This window comes from Zalophus californianus, chromosome 17 (assembly GCF_009762305.2).
Source record: "Zalophus californianus isolate mZalCal1 chromosome 17, mZalCal1.pri.v2, whole genome shotgun sequence".
Lineage (NCBI taxonomy): Eukaryota > Metazoa > Chordata > Mammalia > Carnivora > Otariidae > Zalophus > Zalophus californianus.
The window spans coordinates 42,568,400-42,587,352 of NC_045611.1; the positions used below are offsets into that span (position 1 = coordinate 42,568,400).

The 18,953-nt window shown below is 37.9% G+C and overlaps 1 protein-coding gene across 4 annotated transcripts in view; it reads left to right on the forward strand.

Moving 5' to 3' along the window:
• Positions 1 to 18,953, forward strand: part of LSM14A (LSM14A mRNA processing body assembly factor) — a 62,543-nt gene that overhangs the window by 29,620 nt on the left and 13,970 nt on the right. For all 4 annotated transcript variants that reach the window (XM_027618223.2, XM_027618224.2, XM_027618225.2 and 1 more), the window contains exons 3-4: positions 1,934 to 2,063; positions 11,117 to 11,239. In XM_027618223.2, coding sequence (XP_027474024.1) covers positions 1,934 to 2,063; positions 11,117 to 11,239 — 253 coding nt within the window. The remainder of the gene's footprint in view (positions 1 to 1,933; positions 2,064 to 11,116; positions 11,240 to 18,953) is intronic.

Consider the following 18,953-nt stretch of genomic DNA (forward strand, 5'->3'; position numbering starts at 1 on the left):
TAAAAGTTTATGGCCCCCATGATTTTCCTCTTGGATCCATCATTTTCTGCTCAACCCTTTTTCTTGTCAGTCTTTGGTCATTTGCACTAAAATATGCTTGTTGTTTTTTTTTTAAGTAATGTAATACTTTTAGATTTTTTTAAATTAGATTTTTTTAAATTAACTTTGTTTTATGCTGTGGTGAAATCTTAGTTTTCCACAAAACAGATTCTTAGAATATATATTATCTTGCATAAGATTTGTCTTACTTCCAATATTAAAATACCTAATGAACTCTTCTAAAGAAAATAATAAGTGATATATAAAATTAAACTGGAAAAAAAGGGGTGCCTGGCTGGTTCATTTGGTGGGGTGTGTGACTCTTGATCTCAGGGTTATGGGTTTGAGCCCCATGTTGGGCATAGAAATTACTTAAAAAGAAAATCTTTTTTCTTAAGATTTTATTTAAGAAAGCGCAAGCACAGATGGGGAGGAGGGGCAGAGGGAGAGGAAGAAGCAGACTCCTTGCTGAGCAGGGAGCTTGATGGGGGACTCAGTCCCAAGATCCTGGGATCATGACCTGAGCCGAAGACCGACACTTAACTGACTGAGCCACCCACGTGCCCTAAAAATAAAATCTTGTAAAAAATGGGAAAAAAAGAGAAAGTACCTTTTAATATTTAATATATTTATCTTCCCTGAATGTAAGTTTTTTAATAAGAAATAATTAATTTTATTCTTATAAATTGGAGAAATTCCTCTTCTCTCCCCCCCTACTCCTTGTTAAGTCTAACTTTTAAGGAAGTAAGTCTGAAGGAATCCTGAGAAAATGTGCATTTTCTTAAATGGAGAGAGAAGAGACACATTTTAGTAGAGATAGCCTACACCAAAGAGTGGTATTATCTGACTCTCTCTTGTATAGATTTTCTGATAATTCTCCAGGGAAATAGTTATTTAAGTTATCAGCTTTATGGAATCTGAAGAACCAAGAAAACAGAAGTCAAACTGGTGTTGAATAACTTCTTCCATTCACCATAAATTTTGACTTTTGACCTTTTGATTCATACATACAAAAGTATTTATTGAACACCTGCCATGTGCCTGATACTAGCAGTGAACACACAGACAGGGTCCTACCATCAATGAGCTTATATCCTTTTGTTAGTACACTTCATATTTGTATTATGAGATATTTTATATGAAGATAAATGAATATATAATAGCATATATACGTTCTATAATACATTTTAGGTTTAGTAAGTTGAAATTTTTGTAAAATGTTCTTTAACTTAATGAAAAATATATTTTAAAAATGTAAATGGTCATGGGGCGCATGAGTGGCTCAGCTGGTTAAGCATCTGACCCTTGATCTCAGCTTAGGTCTTGATCTCAGAGTTGTGAGTTCGAGCCTCACATTGGATTCCATGCTGGACATGGAGCCTACTTAAAAAGATAAATAAAAAATAAAAATGTAAATGGTCTTGTGTGGGATAGTTTGTTTCTGCATCTCTTCCCTGTAAATTTAATAGCGTACTTCAGATGATTGAAATATGAGCAAAATGACAAGTGAGATACCTTATTTTTGTCAGCACCAGACTAAAACTCAGTATAACCAAATGTAATTTTTCCCATCTTTTTTCTTAAAATTACTTTACTTATTCAAGTAACTTTTCTTTCATTCTTTCCTAAACTTGCTATAAAACTCTTAACTCTACTTAACTGTAGAAAAATATATTTATAAGTCACATCAAGCATAATTGGCACATATACAACTATTGAAATCAGGAGGTTGTTAAACTGTTTTGATATTAAGTGCGTGTTGTAAGTTATTATAATTGGTTTTGTATCTAATAGTTATAATTTAAAGCCTTCTTTAAAAATGTAAATATTCGAATTTTTTCGTTATATACATGTTGTATAGAGCCTGGAAAAATAACCCATGATCTTTCTTCAGTCTTCACTAGGCTCATCTACTTCTTCATTCCAGTCAGTGGGTTCCTATGGACCTTTTGGCAGGATGTCGACATACAGTCAGTTCAGTCCAAGTTCATTAGTCGGGCAGCAGTTTGGTGCTGTTGGTGTTGGTATGTTGTGCTTTTTTCTTTTTCTTTTCTTTGTTTTTCTTAAATTTACCTGTCTTTACCACAAATTTACAGACATGTTGTTTGGTGTTCCTTTTGTAACCTATTAATTTAAAGGTTTTATTTAATGTCCTTAATAACTAGTGGTTCTATAAAGGTCATCTCTCAGAATAGTCACTTTTTTTTTTAAATCTAGATCTAGTCAATTGCCAGATATCACTGAATGTTATTTTAAATTTACATAAGATATCTCCATTTAAAATACGCATTTTTTTCTGGAGTACCTGGCTGGCTCAGTTGGAAGAGCATGTAACTCTTAATCTCGGGGTCATGAGTTCGAGCCCCACATTGGGTGTAGAGATTACTAGAAAAATAATCTTTAAAAAATCGTAAAATAAGCATTTTTTTCCAACAGGATGGGTTTTCAAAAGGATGGTTGGAGATAATGCTATTATTAGGGAATAATAATGCCAATAAGAAGTATTTATATTAGGTAGAATGTGAAAAGATAATCACACATAGCATGTTTGAGGGCATGATGCTTTGTTTATTGTAACAACGTTTTAGAAACATTAACACTGTAAAGAGAAAGCTAGATATAATCAGATCAGCTCTGTTTTTTTGTTTTTATAGCTGTGCATTTTAGCTCTTTAGTAGAAATTTTCACAGTAAAGAATAACTTTTTAAATCTCAAATTCTAGCCCTTAATCTTTTCTAATTCAGTTGAAATAACCATTTATCAGTTTACCCTGTTTCTCTGCATCACAAATCCAGTTTCAGGTATATCTTGAAACCATTAGCATGTTAACAAGTTTTGTTAAAATTAATTCCTTTTTATAAATATACTTTCTTTATGTGGTTGTGACTTTTCAGGTATGTAAATGTTTTGCTTATTCACAAAATCAAAAAGGATGGGAAAAAATAAATCCTAAAATTGAATGGATATAAACAGAAATAACTGGTGCTGTTTATATCAAATTGATACTATAACCACACAAAAAAAAAGAATTCAGGTAACTTTTACAGTCTTAGTAGGGGTATATTGTAAGAACAAAACTAAAAATCCCTTGACTTAGGGTTTGTAATTGGTAGTGGTATTGGTGTTAATTTGGAACTGTTTTGTATGTATTATAGGATAGGGCAAATGACTAATATAATGATGTTGTTGGGAAATGCTGTCCTTTCCGTGGAGAAGGGAGAAGGAAACATAGGAGTAAGGAAGAACCCCGTGGTGTTGAATGTGAATTGGAAGCATGAATGTGAACTTTTTTAAAACTGGTTATTTCCTAACTCTGTTCATAGAAAGGACCTAGAAGCAATGATACCCTGTAGCAAAGAATATGTGTAGACCCAGTTCTTGGTTTCTATATACCATTCCCCACTAGAAGGAACATGGGCCCCTTGAGAAAAGAAGGGAAAAGTGCTCTTTTTTTTTTAAGTTTATTTATTTAAGTAATCTCTATACCCAACATGAGGCTCAAGATCAAGAGTCACATGTTCTTCCGACCGAGCCAGCCACGTGCCCCAACAATGCTCTTTTTTAACAAAAAAGTCCCAACTAATAAATAGAAGGAATGGTAGATACAAATAATCACCATTTTTGTAATATCCAGTGTATTCATTAGCAAGGATTATCAGTGGATGCTAAAATCATTGGGTGAACAGTGTTGGACAGAATATTAAAATGGCCTTAAAATATCATCCCACATTTAATTAATTACAGAGGGGATGACATTGTGCCTTTATAATGGAGACCTCTCATGGTCACCATTTTAATCAAGTCTTAAAGTTTGGCATTGCCATAGTTAACTAATTAAATGTCTCCTAATGTGATGATATAGCAGTTGGTAAATCCAGATTTACCCTGTTAGCTATAACTGTTAGAATCCTATTCTGAGGATTTAAATAAGGGGCAGTTGCAAATTATCCTTTTGAGACTCCTTTCACTAAATTGAGTAGTTGGCTAACATTGAGATTATTACTGCACTTACCTCGTACATTACTGTGAAGTTTGTATGACCTAATATGTGTGAAGCATTTGAATAGGGTCTAGCATATAGTGTTACATAGTAAATACTGCTGCTACCATTCTTCAGAGCCTGCTTTTCTAATCAGAGTATCTATTTCTTGTATATGCTTTTATCTAATTTTGGTATTATTGGGAGTTGCTAGTTTACTGTTCTTTGGATGTCACAAAGGTAGAGGGTTTTATTTGTATTTTCCATGTCAGTTGAGTAATTTTTGCAGTAGATGATTATTTTTCATTTGTTGATTTCCATATTGGTAGGATAGTTTGTGGAGTGACTAGAGAGCTATATATAATATTCAGAAGTTGTTAAATGAGGAGGAAGAAAATTACTGCACTGATTAAGGTGGTTGGTGATTTTTAGAAAAGGAGTTAACTCAGGTATGGTTTGTGTTAACACAAATTAAGCCAGATTTTAATCTAAGCCTCTTGTTTTTGATCCCTAAGGCACTTGACCCTTGAGCAAATGTATTTGAACTGCACAGGTCCACTTACACGTGGGTTTTTTCCAGTAAATACATTAGTAAATGTATTTTTTTCTACCATGTGATTTTTTTTTTTTAAGATATTTATTTGAGAGAGAGAGAGAGCATTTGTGAGCAGGGGAGGGAGAGGAAGGGAGAATCTTGAGCAGATACAGGCCTCAGCCTCATGGCCCTGAGATCATGACCTGAGCCGAAACTAAGAGTAGGATGCTTAACTGACTCAGCCACGTAGGTGCCCCTGAATGATTTCCTTAATAACATTTCCTTTTCTTTAGCTTACTTTATTGTAAGAATACAGTAGAGTATTCTGACTTAAAAAGGAAGCTTAAATCAGGGAAACTCTTGCTATTTGGGAAAATTTTTTTCCATTTTAATTCTTAGATGTTTATAGTCTTTTTACAGGTTTTGGTTTTTTTTTTTTTACAATTTGTATCATGAAGATTAGTATCTATAACATCTATAGGGCTTCCAAAACTAAGGACCTACAACCCAACAGAAAAAGAGGCAGGTGTTAGGAACTAACTTTGCCTTTTTCAGAAAGAAAGTAGTACAAATGTCCTTCAAATGTGGAAAAATGCTTAAGTTTTGCTTATGATGAGATACACAAATTAAATCTGTACTGAGGCACCATTTCTCACGATCAATTTGGCAAAAGCCCAAAAGTTTAAGTGTGTATATATAGTATTTTTGCAAGATAGTGAGGAAACAGATACTCTCATACATTGAAAAGAATGATACACCAGACAGAATTAAAACAGTATTTTTTTAAAGCTGATGCCAAAATAATTCTTAAGTGCAAAGATTAGGTCTTTATTGACTTTAATTTATAGATCCTTAGGAAAAATTAATGACCCCACAATAAAGGAAACAGCAAAAGTGCCATGGCATGCTAAGTCTCATAATACCCTGTGGACAAGACTGAGAACTGTTGGCTGAATAGACAGACAAATGGGTACATTTTAGCTGGTTAAACATAGTCAAGCCGTATTAGACAATGATTCTCTTAGTCTCCAGTATTTCATACAGATTAATTTTTAATGAAAATTTAGATCATTTTGATGAACATTTAGAAGGCAGGCTTATGAACTTTATAGTTAGCATAAAGCCAGTTGAGTATTTCTTTTTTTTTTTTTTTTTAAAGATTTTATTTATTTGACAGAGAGAGACACAGCGAGAGAGGGAACACAAGCAGAGGACTGTGAGAGGGAGAAGCAGGCTTCCTGCGGAGCAGGGAGCCCGATGCGGGGCTCGATCCCAGGACCCTGGGATCATGACCTGAGCCGAAGGCAGACGCTTAACGGCTGAGCCACCCAGGCGCCCCAAGCCAGTTGAGTATTTCATACATTGGGGCTGACAGACTAAAGATTGTTCAAGATCCACTTTGATAAAGTGTAAGGGAATTAAACATTCCAGTTAAAAGGCAGAGATCATCAAACTGAACTCAGAAAAATAACAAGACCTAACTATGTAATGTTTATAAGAAATACACTGAAAGAGGAGAAAATAAAAAACAGCATGGCATACCATACAAATACTAATAACAAGAAAACCATGTTAGACAAATTAACAGCAGACAAAGAAACTTAAAGATCAGGGGTACTACCAGAGATAAGAAGGATTCTTCCTAATGATACAGAGGACAGTTCATCAGGAAGCTTTAATAATTCTAGGTGGTAACTTTTATAAAATAGTGCACCCCAAAATTGTAGAATATAGATTCTTTTCATGTAAATATGGACCACTTAATGGGATAGATCAAATCCTAGGCCATAAAACAAGTTACATTAAATTTAGGACTGAAATCATACATGGTGTGTTCTCATAACCATAAGTTAAATAAGTATAACTTGAGGGGTGCCTGAGTGTCTCAGTCGTTAAGCGTCTGCCTTCAGCTCAGGTCAGGATCCCCAGGTCCTGGGATAGAGCCCTGCATTGGGCTCCCTGCTCCACTGAAAGCCTGCTTCTCCCTCTCCCACTCCCCCTGCTTATGTTCCTGCTCTAGCTATCTCTCTCTCTCTGTCAAAAATCTTAAAAAATAAATAAATATAACTTGAAAAATTCCAATAACTGGAAATTGAGCAAACTTATAAATCACTAATGAATCAAAGAAGAAAGCATAAGAGAAACTAGAAAATACTTTTTAGTGATCATAAAATGCAGCATATCAAAATTTATGAGTGGAGCTTAGAGGAAATTTTACACCTTTAAAAAATTTTATACTTTCAAATGCATATATTAGAAAATAAGGATGTTTTAGAATTAGTGCTCTAGACTGCCAGCTTAAGAAGCTAAGAAAAAAGGAAAGAAAATTAGCCCAAATGTAGTAGAAGGAGAAAAAATTAAAAGCATAAATCAATGAAATAGAAACAAGCCAAAATAACTTCATGTAATGAGCACTGGGTGTTATATGCAACTGACGAATCACTAAATTCTACCCCAGTAACTAGTAATATAGTATATGTTAACTAAATTGCATTTAAATAAAGAATTTTAAATAAATAAATAAATAAAAGAAAAGCCAAAATATACATAACATCAACAAAGCCAGGCCCTAGCAAGACTGATCAAGGAAAAAGAGAAGACCCAAATTACCAATATGAGGAATGAAAGAGTAGATATCATTATAGATCCTTAAAGAACAGATCTTATGGACGAGTTTAAATCAACAAATTTGACATCTTAGATAAAATAGACAGATTCCTTAAAAAAATACAACTTTCCTAAACCCAAACAGGAGCAGATAAAAACATGATATCCTGGCTAACTAAGATACCGAAATCTAATGAGGTCATTACAAGAAAAGAAAATTACAGCCCACCATCTCTGTGGACATGTATTTAAAAATCCTTAACAATATTAGCAGTGAAAGTCAGCAATTCATAAAAAGAATAGTATCTAATGACAAAGTAAAGTTATCGCAGAAATGCAAAGTTATTTTAACATTTGAAAATTATTAGTAATTTACCACATTAACAGAATAAAGGAGAAAAACTAGAATCCCAAGAGACACAGAACAGGCATTTGATAAAAATTCAGCACCTACTTATCAACAACTGAGGAATGGGAGGGAATTTCCTAAATTTGATCAGTGAAATGAAAAGTTTACATACATAAAGGCAAGAAAGAAAGATTATAATAAAGATTGAAAAGGAACTAAAAATGTCTCTATTTGAAGGTGTCATGATTGTGTACTAGAAAATGCAAAAGAATATTCAAACCATTAGAATGAATAAGTGAATTTAGCATGGTAAGGGAATACATGGTAAATATACAAAATGAACTATATTTTTTATTCTAGAACAGATGGGTTGGCAAACTGTGGTCTGTGGACTGAATCCAGCCAGCCTCCTGTTTTGATAAAGTTTTATTGGAATACATGCACACCCATTTATTATATGTTGTTTATGGCTGCTAAAAAACTACATAGGCAGATTTGAGTTGTTATAATGGGGACCATATGGCCTGAAAAGCCTAAATATTTATCATCTGGTCACTTATAGTTGAAGTTTATTGACATGTGATCTAGAACAGATTGTTGAGAAGTGAAATGTAAAATGCACCACAGCTTGCAGTTAGCACCAGTAACATCAGATACCCAGGAAATAATACAACAGAAGATATTTGAAAACATCTACAACAGTGGTTCTCAGTGGAGGAGGGTTAATTTCATCTTCCTCCTGCAGGGGCATTTGGTAACGTATGGAGACCTTTAGGTTCTCACAACTGGGGGATACTAGTATGTGGAGAGAGGCCAGGGATGCTACCTAACATCCTACGGTGCATAGGACAACTCCTCACAAAATGTCAGTAGTGCTGAAGCTGAGAAAACTGCTCTATAATGAAAACCACAAAATATTGCTGAGAGAAGTTAAAGTTCTAAATAAATGGAGAGTTGATCCAGGCTCGTGGGTTGGAAAACTCAGTATTATTTTTAAGGTGATATTTTTCCCAAAATTGATTTACAGAATAAACAGAATGCCAGTAGACATTTTAAAAATAGAAATTGACAGGGGGCGCCTGGGTGACTCAGTCGGTTGGGCATCTGACTCTGGATTTTGGCTCAGGTCATGATCTCAGGGCCGTGAGATCAAGCCCTGTGTTGGGTTCTGCGCCGGACACACAGCCTGCTTGGGATTCTCTCTCCCTCTACCTCCCCACCCCCATTCCTGCTCTCTCTCAGAAAGAAAGAGAGAGAGAAATTGACATGCTGATTCTAATATTTAGTGGAAATACAAAACCTAGAATAGCCAAAACAGTCTTGAAGAAAGGGGGCATCTGGGTGGCTCAGAGAGTTAAGCGTCCAGTTCTTTTTTTTTCTTTTTAAAGATTTTATTTCTTTATTTGACAGAGACATAGAGAGAACACAAGTAGGCAGAGCGGCAGGCAGAGGGAGAGGGAGAGACAGGCTCTCTGCAGAGCAGGGAGCCCGACATGGGGCTCGATCCCAGGGATCATGGGATCGTGACCTGGGCCGAAGGCAGACACTTAACCAACTGAGCCACCCAGATGCCCCTAAGCATCCGATTCTTGATCTCAGCTCAGGTCTTAATCTCAGGGCCGTGAGTTCAAGCCCTGTGTTGGGCTCTACGCTGGGCATGGAACCTACTTAAAAAAAAAAAAGTTTGAGGTTTGTATGTGGTTTCAAGATTTACTGTAAAGTTAGGGAAATCAGAACAGTGACTCAATGATACAAGGATAGACAAATATATCAGGAATAAAGAATAGAGAGTACAGAAATAGACCTACTTAAATACTCATTTAAAACAGATGCCAGTGCAGTTCAGTGGAGAGGGGCAAATCTCCTTAACCAATATGTATTTGGAAAAAATTAGCCTTGGCCCCTGCCTCACACCATATATGAAAAACAGTTTGAGGGGTGCTTGGGTGGCGCAGTCGGTTAATCGTCTTACTCTTGGCTTTGGCTCAGGTCATGATCCTCAGGTTCATGAGATTGAACCCGACTGCACATAGAGTGGAGTCTGCTTAAGATTCTCTCTCTCCCTCTTCCTCTGTCCCTCCCCTCTGCGCTCACGCTTGGTGTCAAATCTTTAAAAAAAAAAATTTTTTTTTTTTTTTTTTAGATAAACTAGTAGGCGAATTAGAGTAAGGAACTAGGTGTGGTACAACCAGGAACTCAGAGAAGAGATGGAGGAAACAAAGATACATAGAAGAGTTTGCTAACCAGAGGGCAAGCAGTGGGAGGTTGGAGGAGGTGAGGAAACCAGCATGCAGATAAGACTACATATGATCAGAGTGGCTTATGTCTTGGTCATTGCCTAGAAATACTAGGGATAATGGGATGGATTTAACTTCCCACAATCATTGAGAGCATTAGTCCCCACATTTCTGGTGATGTAGAAAGTTATGTTAGGCCTCTCCTGAACTGGCCAGGACTGTAGCCTGACTGGATTCTACCTCCAGGAGAGTCCCAGTGAATCTCATTATGAGATTCTGTGCTAGGTTCTGATGCCCTGTTTTAAAAGGGATATGAATAACTAGGATTTATTAAATTGGAGGGGACAGTGTTAAAGACTGGGACGTGGGAAGGTAAGTAGTGGTTGAAGGAACTGGAGTTGCTTAGCTGGGAAATCAGAAGATTCCTAGAAGCGTGATCATGATCTTCAAATATTTAAGAGTAGACTGGTGAAAATAAGGAAAGTGGTGAGAAAAGAAGTAGACAGATAGGGGAGGGCCTGATAAACTGAGGTAAGTAATCTGAACTTTTTATCTTAAGGGCAGTGGAAAGCCATAACAGGGTCCTTAGCACTGTGGTAATGTGGTTATATCTGTATTTCACAAGAGATCATTCTGAAAACCACCTTCAGATTGGATTTAGAGGTGGGGGAGGAAGGGCTACTGAGATAGTTCCTGCTGGAGAAAACCTACATAAATTAAATATTACGTCAGAAGAGAACACAGCATAAGAAAAGTGAATGATCCATAAGGACTATAGAAATTTAGAGGAGATTGACATAACCTCATATAGCAAAGAATTTGGGCCTTTTCTAGGGATTTGTTGTTCATATTACCAGAACTTTTTGTGGTTGCTTTAGGCAAAATGCAGTCCCATGGTACCATCCTGGAGGGAAGCATTAAAATGAACTGGAGTCCACTGGCTCCTTGGAAATGCTGGACAAGCTCTTCATAGACCTGTCTGCTAATTTGGCTGTTTGTGCAGATACTCGGTATTAAAATAATTACACCTTAATATTGGTGTAGAACGTACCATTTCTGCTACTTCTCTATCTGACGTCAGTCCTTCCTGTCCTATCTATGTGACTGCCTAGGACAGTGTTGCTGTTAAAAAATCGTTTGCATCCAAGGATGCTGGAGTGTATATTGGTTTGTTTTTTCCATATAGTGTAAAAGATTTCTCAAACTATTTTTGATGCACTTTGGTTAATTTCCAAGATTACTAATTTGCACACATGTTGCAGGGGGGAGGGGTGGCAAGTTATCATCATTAAAATGGTATATTACTTTATATAATTGAAAGGTTTAAATTAAATATATATTTTTGTCATTTAAAAAAAAATCTCTTAAAGCTGGAAGCTCTTTGACATCCTTTGGAACAGAAACATCAAACAGTGGTACCCTATCCCAAAGTACTGCAGTTGGTTCTGCCTTTACACAGGATACAAGATCGCTAAAAACACAGTTATCTCAAGGTAAGCTGTTTTTTCTTTCATATATTTCCATTCCTAACATCTTTAGTGGTTTTTGTCTTTCTCTTTGAATGTAAGGAGCTTTTGCAGCTTGCAAATCACATGTATACTTTCTATTTGGTCCTTTTAAGATTTTTCTCCTAAATCTTGGAGAGTTGCTGTTGTGATAAATATATTATTGAATGACATCCACTATTTAGACTCTTTGCAGTTCTGAGATTATAAAACTGGGAACCAGTGAACATTCTCTAAGTTTGAAACTTTCTTGCAAGGCAATTATATGACTTCTATATAATATTTAAATATATCAAATTAGTCCCAGACTCACCACGGAAAATGAATTATTCTTGATGAACTTGAAATAGCAGCTTAAAAGAACCAAACTATTCCTTACGCTGTTGGATCTTGCCTAGCATCCTCACAGGAGCTAGAGCAGTGGTTCTTAGTGTGGACCACCCACAACCAAATCATGTGGAGTGCTTCTTAAAAATGTAGATCCTGACAATTGCTATATCAGAATCCTTGGAGTTTGGCAATGTGCATCATAATTAGCTTCTTAAAGGATCCTGTTTAGGGCGCCTGGGTGGCTCAGTCGTTAAGCGTCTGCCTTCGGCTCAGGTCATGATCCCAGGGTCCTGGGATCGAGCCCCGCATCGGGCTCCCTGCTCAGCGGGAAGCTTGCTTCTCCCTCCCTCAGTCCCCCTGCTTGTGTTCCTGCTCTCGCTGTCTCTGTCAAATAAATAAATAAAATCTTTAAAAAAAAAAAAAAAGATCCTGTTTAATTTTTTTATTGTTATGTTAATCACCATATATTACATCATTAGTTTTTGATGTAGTGTTCCATGATTCATTGTTTGTTCGTAACACCCAGTGCTCCATGCAGAATGTGCCCTCTTTAATACCCATCACCACGCTAACCCATCCTCCCACCCCCACCTCCCATGTTCGGGGCATAGATATTTACAATTGTTAGATCTTCCTGTTGGATAGACCCTTTAAGTAGGATATAGTGTCCTTCCTCATCTCTTATTACAGTCTTTGTTTTAAAATCTAGTTTGTCTGATATAAGGATTGCCACCCCAGCTTTCTTTTGGTGTCCATTAGCATGGTAAATGGTTTTCCACCCCCTCACTTTCAATCTGGGGGTGTCTTTCGGTCTAAAATGAGTCTCTTGCAGACAGCATATTGATGGGTCTTGTTTTTTAATCCAATCTGATAGCCTGTGTCTTTTGATTGGGGCATTTAGCCCATTTACATTCAGGGTAACTATTGAAAGGTATGAATTTAGTGCCATTGTATTGCCTGTAAGGTGACTGTTAACTGTATGTTGTCTGTGTTCCTTTCTGATCTTTGCTGCTTTTAGGTTCTCTCTTTGCTTAGAGCACCCCTTTCAATATTTCTTGGAGGGCTGGTTTCGTGTTTGCAAATTCCTTTAGTTTTTGTTTGTTCTGGAAGCTTTTTATCTCTCCTCCTATTTTCAATGACAGCCTAGCTGGATATAGTATTCTTGGCTGCATATTTTTCTCATTTAGTGCTCTGAAGATATCTTGCCAGTCCTTTCTGACCTGCCAGGTCTCTGTGGATAGGTCTGTTGCCAATCTAATGTTTCTACCATTGTAGGTTACATATCTCTTCTCCCGAGCTGCTTTCAGGATTTTCTCTTTGTCTCTGAGACTCGTAAGTTTTACTATTAGATGTCGGCGTGTTGACCTATTATTATTGATTTTGAGAGGGGTTCTCTGTGCCTCCTAGATTTTGATGCCTGTTTCCTTCCTCACATTAGGGAAGTTCTCTGCTATTATTTGCTCCAATATACCTTCTGCCCCTCTCTCTCTCTCTCTTCTTCTGGGATCCCAATTATTCTAATGTTGTTTCGTCTTATCGTATCACTTATCTCTCGAATTCTGCCCTCGTGATCCTGTAGTTGTTTCTCTCTCTTTTTCTCAGCCTCTTTATTTTCCATCATTTGGTCTTCTATATCACTGATTCTCTCTTCTGCCTCATTTATCCTAGCAGTTAGTGCCCCCATTTTTGATTGCACCTCATCAATAGCCTTTTTGATTTCGACTTGGTTAGATTTTAGTTCTTTTATTTCTCCAGAAAGGGTTTCTCTAATAACTTCCACGCTTTTTTCAAGCCCAGCTAGTATCTTTAAAGTCATGATCCTGAACTCTAGGTCCAACATCGTACTAATGTCCGTATTAAGTAGGTTCCCTGGCTGACGGTACTACCTCTTGTTCTTTTTGCTGAGGTGATTTTTTTCGTCTTGTCATTTTGTCCAGAGGAGAATAGATGAATGAGAGAACAAAATGCTAACAGGTTTACAACGTCCCCAGCAAATATACTGTATACAAATCAGAAAAGACCTCAAACCAGGGGAAAAGAAAGGGAAAGAAAGAAAAAAGAAAGAGAAAAAAGAAAAAAAGAAAAGAAAAAGATAAAAACAAAAACAGAACAATACAAAAAAAGCAGACTATAATCAAATATGATCACGCTAGTGCATAGATCAGTGCCACACACTAGATTTTGGGCGTATTTTGGTCTGTTAGAAAAAAGTGCCTCCTAAAATTTTAAAGGAAGAAAGACATATATGTACAAAATAAGGGTTGATACAATGAAGGGATGGAAGATGACTGTAAAGATGAAAATTATAAAAGATTTTATAAAAGGACTTGATAAGATAAGAAGTTGTTTGAAAAAAGATTTAAGAAAAATAAAAAGGAAAAAGGGAGAGAATGTGATCAGGCAGGAGATTAGAACAAAGCCATACACTAGTGATTTAGGGTATATTTTGATCTGTTAGAAGAAACTGTATCTCAAAATTTTAAAGAGAGAACAACTTATATATATATGCCAAAAATAAGGGTAACTACTATGAAGGGATAAAATATGACTCTAAAAATGAAAAATAAAAAATGTTTTTTTAAAAAAAAAGGGATTGATGAGACGTTGGTTGAAAAAGGGAAAAAGAAAAATAAAAAAAAAACAGTTAACAAAAATTAACTTTGATGAACTAATGAATCATGGTAAAAAAAAAGCCATGAATTCTATGTGCAGTATTCCCCTAGCGCTGGAGTTCTCCCGTTCTCCTTGATCGGTAAACTTGGTCTTGGCTTGCTGGCTGTTCGTGCTGATCTTCTGGGGGAGGGGCCTGTTGCTGTGGTTTCCAAATGTCTTTGCTGGAGGCTGAATTGCCCCGCCCTTGTCGTCGGGTTTGCTCTCAGGAGCTTTTGTTCCCTGCAAGCTCTCAGTACAGCTTTGAAGGACCAGGGCAAAAATGGTGGCCTCCCAGTCTCCACCCGGAGGAGCCGAGAACTCGGGGCCCCGCTCCTCAGTGTGCTCCCAGAGAAAAGCAGTCACTCCCGTCTCCCTGGTCTCGGGCCGCACTCCGTGCTCACCGGCCTGTGACCGAGCGTTGCTATCTCTGGCACCCGACCCCGTGTGGAGTCTCCAAACCCAGCAGATCCCTGCGGTGCGTTCCCGCGCCGCTCCTCCCCGGGGAGGGAGGGGAGTCTCCCCGGCTCTGCTGCTTGTTGGGTCCCTGCTGGAGGAGCAGTGGCCTGACTGGGCCGCGGATCACAGTTTATGGCAACCCCGAGCTGAGAGCCCGTGCCTCGGCTCCGTCTCTGCAGCCGGCTTCCCCGCTCCGATACCTGGGAGCTCTGCCGCACTCAGGCACCCCCGGTCTTTCTGTGACCCCAAGGGTCCTGAGTCCACACTGTCCCGGGAGGATTTTAGCCACTGCAGCGACGTCCCTCAGCCGAGCCACCTTCTAAAAGGTCCAATTTTGTGCTCCATGGCTCTATCACTTGTCAGAAGCGGCCGGCGGAGGCCCCTCCCCCGCCGTCTATCCTCCCGAATATCGCCTCGGATTCACTTCTCCGCACGTCCTACCTTCCAGTAAGTGGTCGCTTCTCTGTTCAGAGAGTTGTTGCTACTCTCCTCTTCGATCTCCTGTTGAGTTCGTAGGTGTTCAGAATGGTTTGATCCCTATTCAGCTGAATTCCTGACCAGACGAAATCTAGGTCTCCTACTCCTCCCTTAATTTTTTTTTTTAAGATTTCATTTATTTATTTATTTATTTATTGACAGAGGGAGAGAAAGCACAAGTAGGCAGAGAGGCAGGCAGAGGGAGAGGGAGAAGCAGGCTCTCCACTGAGCAGGGAGCCCGATGTGGGGCTCAATCCCAGGACTTTGGGATCATGACCTGAGCCAAGGCAGCCGCTTAATCGACTGAGCCACCCAGGCGCCCCTGTTTAATTTTTTTAAATCTATTTTTCTTTTTTTTTTTTTAAAGATTTTATTTATTTATTCATGAGAGAGAGAGAGAGAGAGAAGCAGAGGGAGAAGCAGGCTCCCAAGGAGCAGGGAGCCCGATGCGGGACTCGATCCCAGGAACCTGGGATCATGACCTGAGCCGAAGGCAGACGCTCAACCATCTGAGCCACCCAGGTGCCCTTTAAATCTATTTTTCTACCAGCCAGTTTTGTAATCTTCGGTGGTCCCAAGAGTCTATATTTTTTTACCTGCAGCTGAAGTGGTTGTGTGTTTTTGTTTGTTTTTAATTCATTTGAGACACAGAGATAGAGAGCAGAGAGCATGAGCAGGGGAAGAGGCAGAGGGAGAGGGAGAAGCAGGCTCCCCGCTGAGCCAGGAGCCCGACGTGGGGCTCAATCCCAGGACCCTGGGATCATGACCCGAGCCGAAGGCAGACGCTCAACCAACTGAGCCACCCAGGCGCCCCTGAAGTGGTTGTTTTTGGCTCGTTACTTTATATGGATGTTCACTTTTAAATAAAACAATGTAGTCATTTCAGAAGGATGCTATAATCATCACAGGATAATATTGTTTAAAGCTGTTGAGGGTAAAACCAAGCTAATACTAAACATAATCCTATGTATCTCACTTTAGATGTTTTGAAATAATTACTGTCATACTGATTTAAAATAACTTAGTTTTTAATTTTTTAACATTCTAAAGATGTGTTGTAGATGAATTAGAAAATACAGTAAGTATAAGGAAGAAAATAAAAATAAAAACACCCATAGTCCCACTATCCAGAAATAACAAATAATTACTTTTTGTTGTATACATGTCAGACTTTTTTCTAGGTTAATAGAAGTGTATATTTCTCTATAGCTCTTTTGGGTCTTTTTTCTTTTAAGAATTCTTTCTTACCCTGCAGGGAGCCTGCCTCTCCCTCTGCCTGCCGCTCCCCCTGCTTGTGCTTTCTCTCTCTGTCAAATAAATAAATAAATTCTTAAAAAAAAAAAAAATCTTTCTTAAAATTCTTCAGTAAAATTCTTCATCTTTTTAAGCATTAGTTTTCTAAACTATAAAATGGGACTTTAGGGGTACCTGGCTGGCTCATCTGGTGGAGCACATGACTTGATTTTGGGGTTGTGGATTTGGGGTTGTGGATCTCTATAACCCCATGTTGGGTTATAGAGATTACTTAAAAATAAAATCTTTATAGGGGCGCCTGGATGGCTCAGTCATTAAGTGTTTGCCTTCGGCTCTCGTCACAATCCCAGGGTTCTGGGATTGAGCCCCACATCGGGCTCCCAGCTCAGCAGGAAGCCTGCTTTTCCCTCTCCCCTTCCCCCTGCCTGTGTTCCCTCTCTCTCGCTGTGTCTCTGTCAAATAAATAAAATCTTAAATAAAATAAAATCTTCGTAAAAAATAAAATAAAGGGGCACCTGAGTGGCTCAGTTGGTTGAGTGGCCAACTCTCAGTTTTGGCTCAGGTCCTGATCTCATGGTCGTGGGATCGAGCCCCATAGTGGGCTCCGTGCTGAGTGTGGAATCTGCTTCACATTCTCTCACCCTCTCCCCATCCCCTGCCCCACTCACGTTCACATTCTCTCTAAAGTAAATAAAACCTTAAAAAATAAGAATAGAATAAAATGGGGCTCTATGGGTAAGTAACTTATTGTGAGAATTACATTTTTTAAAATGTATGCAGTGTCCTTAGCATACTGCAGATGTTATTTTAATCAGTAGTGAACATTAACCTTAATATTGAAGCACTTATTAAAATCATAAGTAAGGATGCCTGTTATCTTTACTACTCAGCATAGTTCTGGAATTTTTAGCTAAATCGGGAACACATGAAAAGAAATAAGCATAAATATTGGAATTGGTATTATTTGCCAGTGCAATTGAGAATTGCCAGTGAACTGAGAATTCACTGAAAAACCTAGAACTAAAGGACTGAAATGAGAGGTATTTAAATTCACACATATAAAAAGCAATAGTTGTTCTAAAACCTAACCCACTGATTATGTAATGGAGATAAAAGATGTCATAATAAAAAATAGTAATTAAATATAAAATACATAACAAATATGGTAAACTTCTGTAGAAAATACAAAATGTGGTAGAGGAACATAAAAGAAGTCAGAGGTAATCAGAGAAATAGATCTTATTCCTAGATTTAAAGATTTAGTATTAGGAAGATCTTGTGTCTCATATTAATTAAATTTACTCTACTTTTAATCCACATGGAATAGTAGGAGAACTTAATTAAAAGATACACAGACCTGAAAATAAACATGGAAGTATAGTTAGACATATTTTTCAAATAAAAGTAATGACATAGGGCTTACCTACTTGATAATAAAGTACACATAAAGTAAAGCAGTGCAGGAATAAAAGTCAGAAATAGTTCCAAATATAAATAAGTGATTAATACATGATAAAGATGTTCTTAAATTAGTAGAGGAAGGCTGGCTATCCAATAAGTGATATCAGGACAGACAACTGCCTGATCATTTGGGAAAAATAGATCTAGATTCCTTCCCTCATACTTTGGACTAGAATTTTAAATAGATTAAAATATTTAAAAATTTTTCAAGTACATATTATAAGAAAGAGGTATATTTATATAAAGCAGTAATGGAGAAAGTCTGGGACTCTGCATTTAAGTTTCATCAATGAAAACAACTTAACAAAATTAAAATACCTAGAGTTTTCTTCGAAATGGTAAGAATGTGCAGATAAGTCAGGGGGTTGTGTTTTTATTATGTCGAAACCAGCTTCTGGGTTTATTCCTAATGGTATGTCTAGCATTACCTGTATTTCCCTGTGGATAACACAGCTGCCAATAAGACTAGGAGACTTCAGTCACAAAGGTTTTGAAAGTACACAGCAGGGGACACCTGGGTGGCTCAGTTGGTTAAATGTCTGCCTTTGGCTCAGGTCGTGACCCCAGGGTCCTGGGATCGAGTCCCACATCAGGCTCCTTGCTCAGCAGGGAGCCTGCTTCTCCCTCTCCTTGCCGCTACCCCTGCTTGTGTGCGCACTTTCTCTCTCCTCTGATAAATAAAATCTTAAAAAAAAGAAAGAAAGTACACATCAGATGAGTCCTTGCTGTGATCGCCCCATCACTTGTGGTTCTACAACACTTGTGGGTCACAGGATTCTTTTCTCAAAAGCCTCAATGAGACAAATTTTAGAAATTTATAAGATCGGAACGCCTGGGTGGCTCAGTCGGTTAAGTGTCTGCCTTCGACTCAGGTCATGACCCCAGGGTCCTGGGATCAAGCCTCCTTTCGGGCTCCCTGCTCAGCGGGGAGTCTGCTTGCCCCTCTCCCTCTGCCCCTCCCTTCTGCTCGTGCTCTCCCTGATAAATAAAATCTTTTTTTAAAAAAAGAAAGAAAAAGAAATTTATAAGATCATTTAATGTAATATTATAAAATTGAACAATAGGCTTTTCA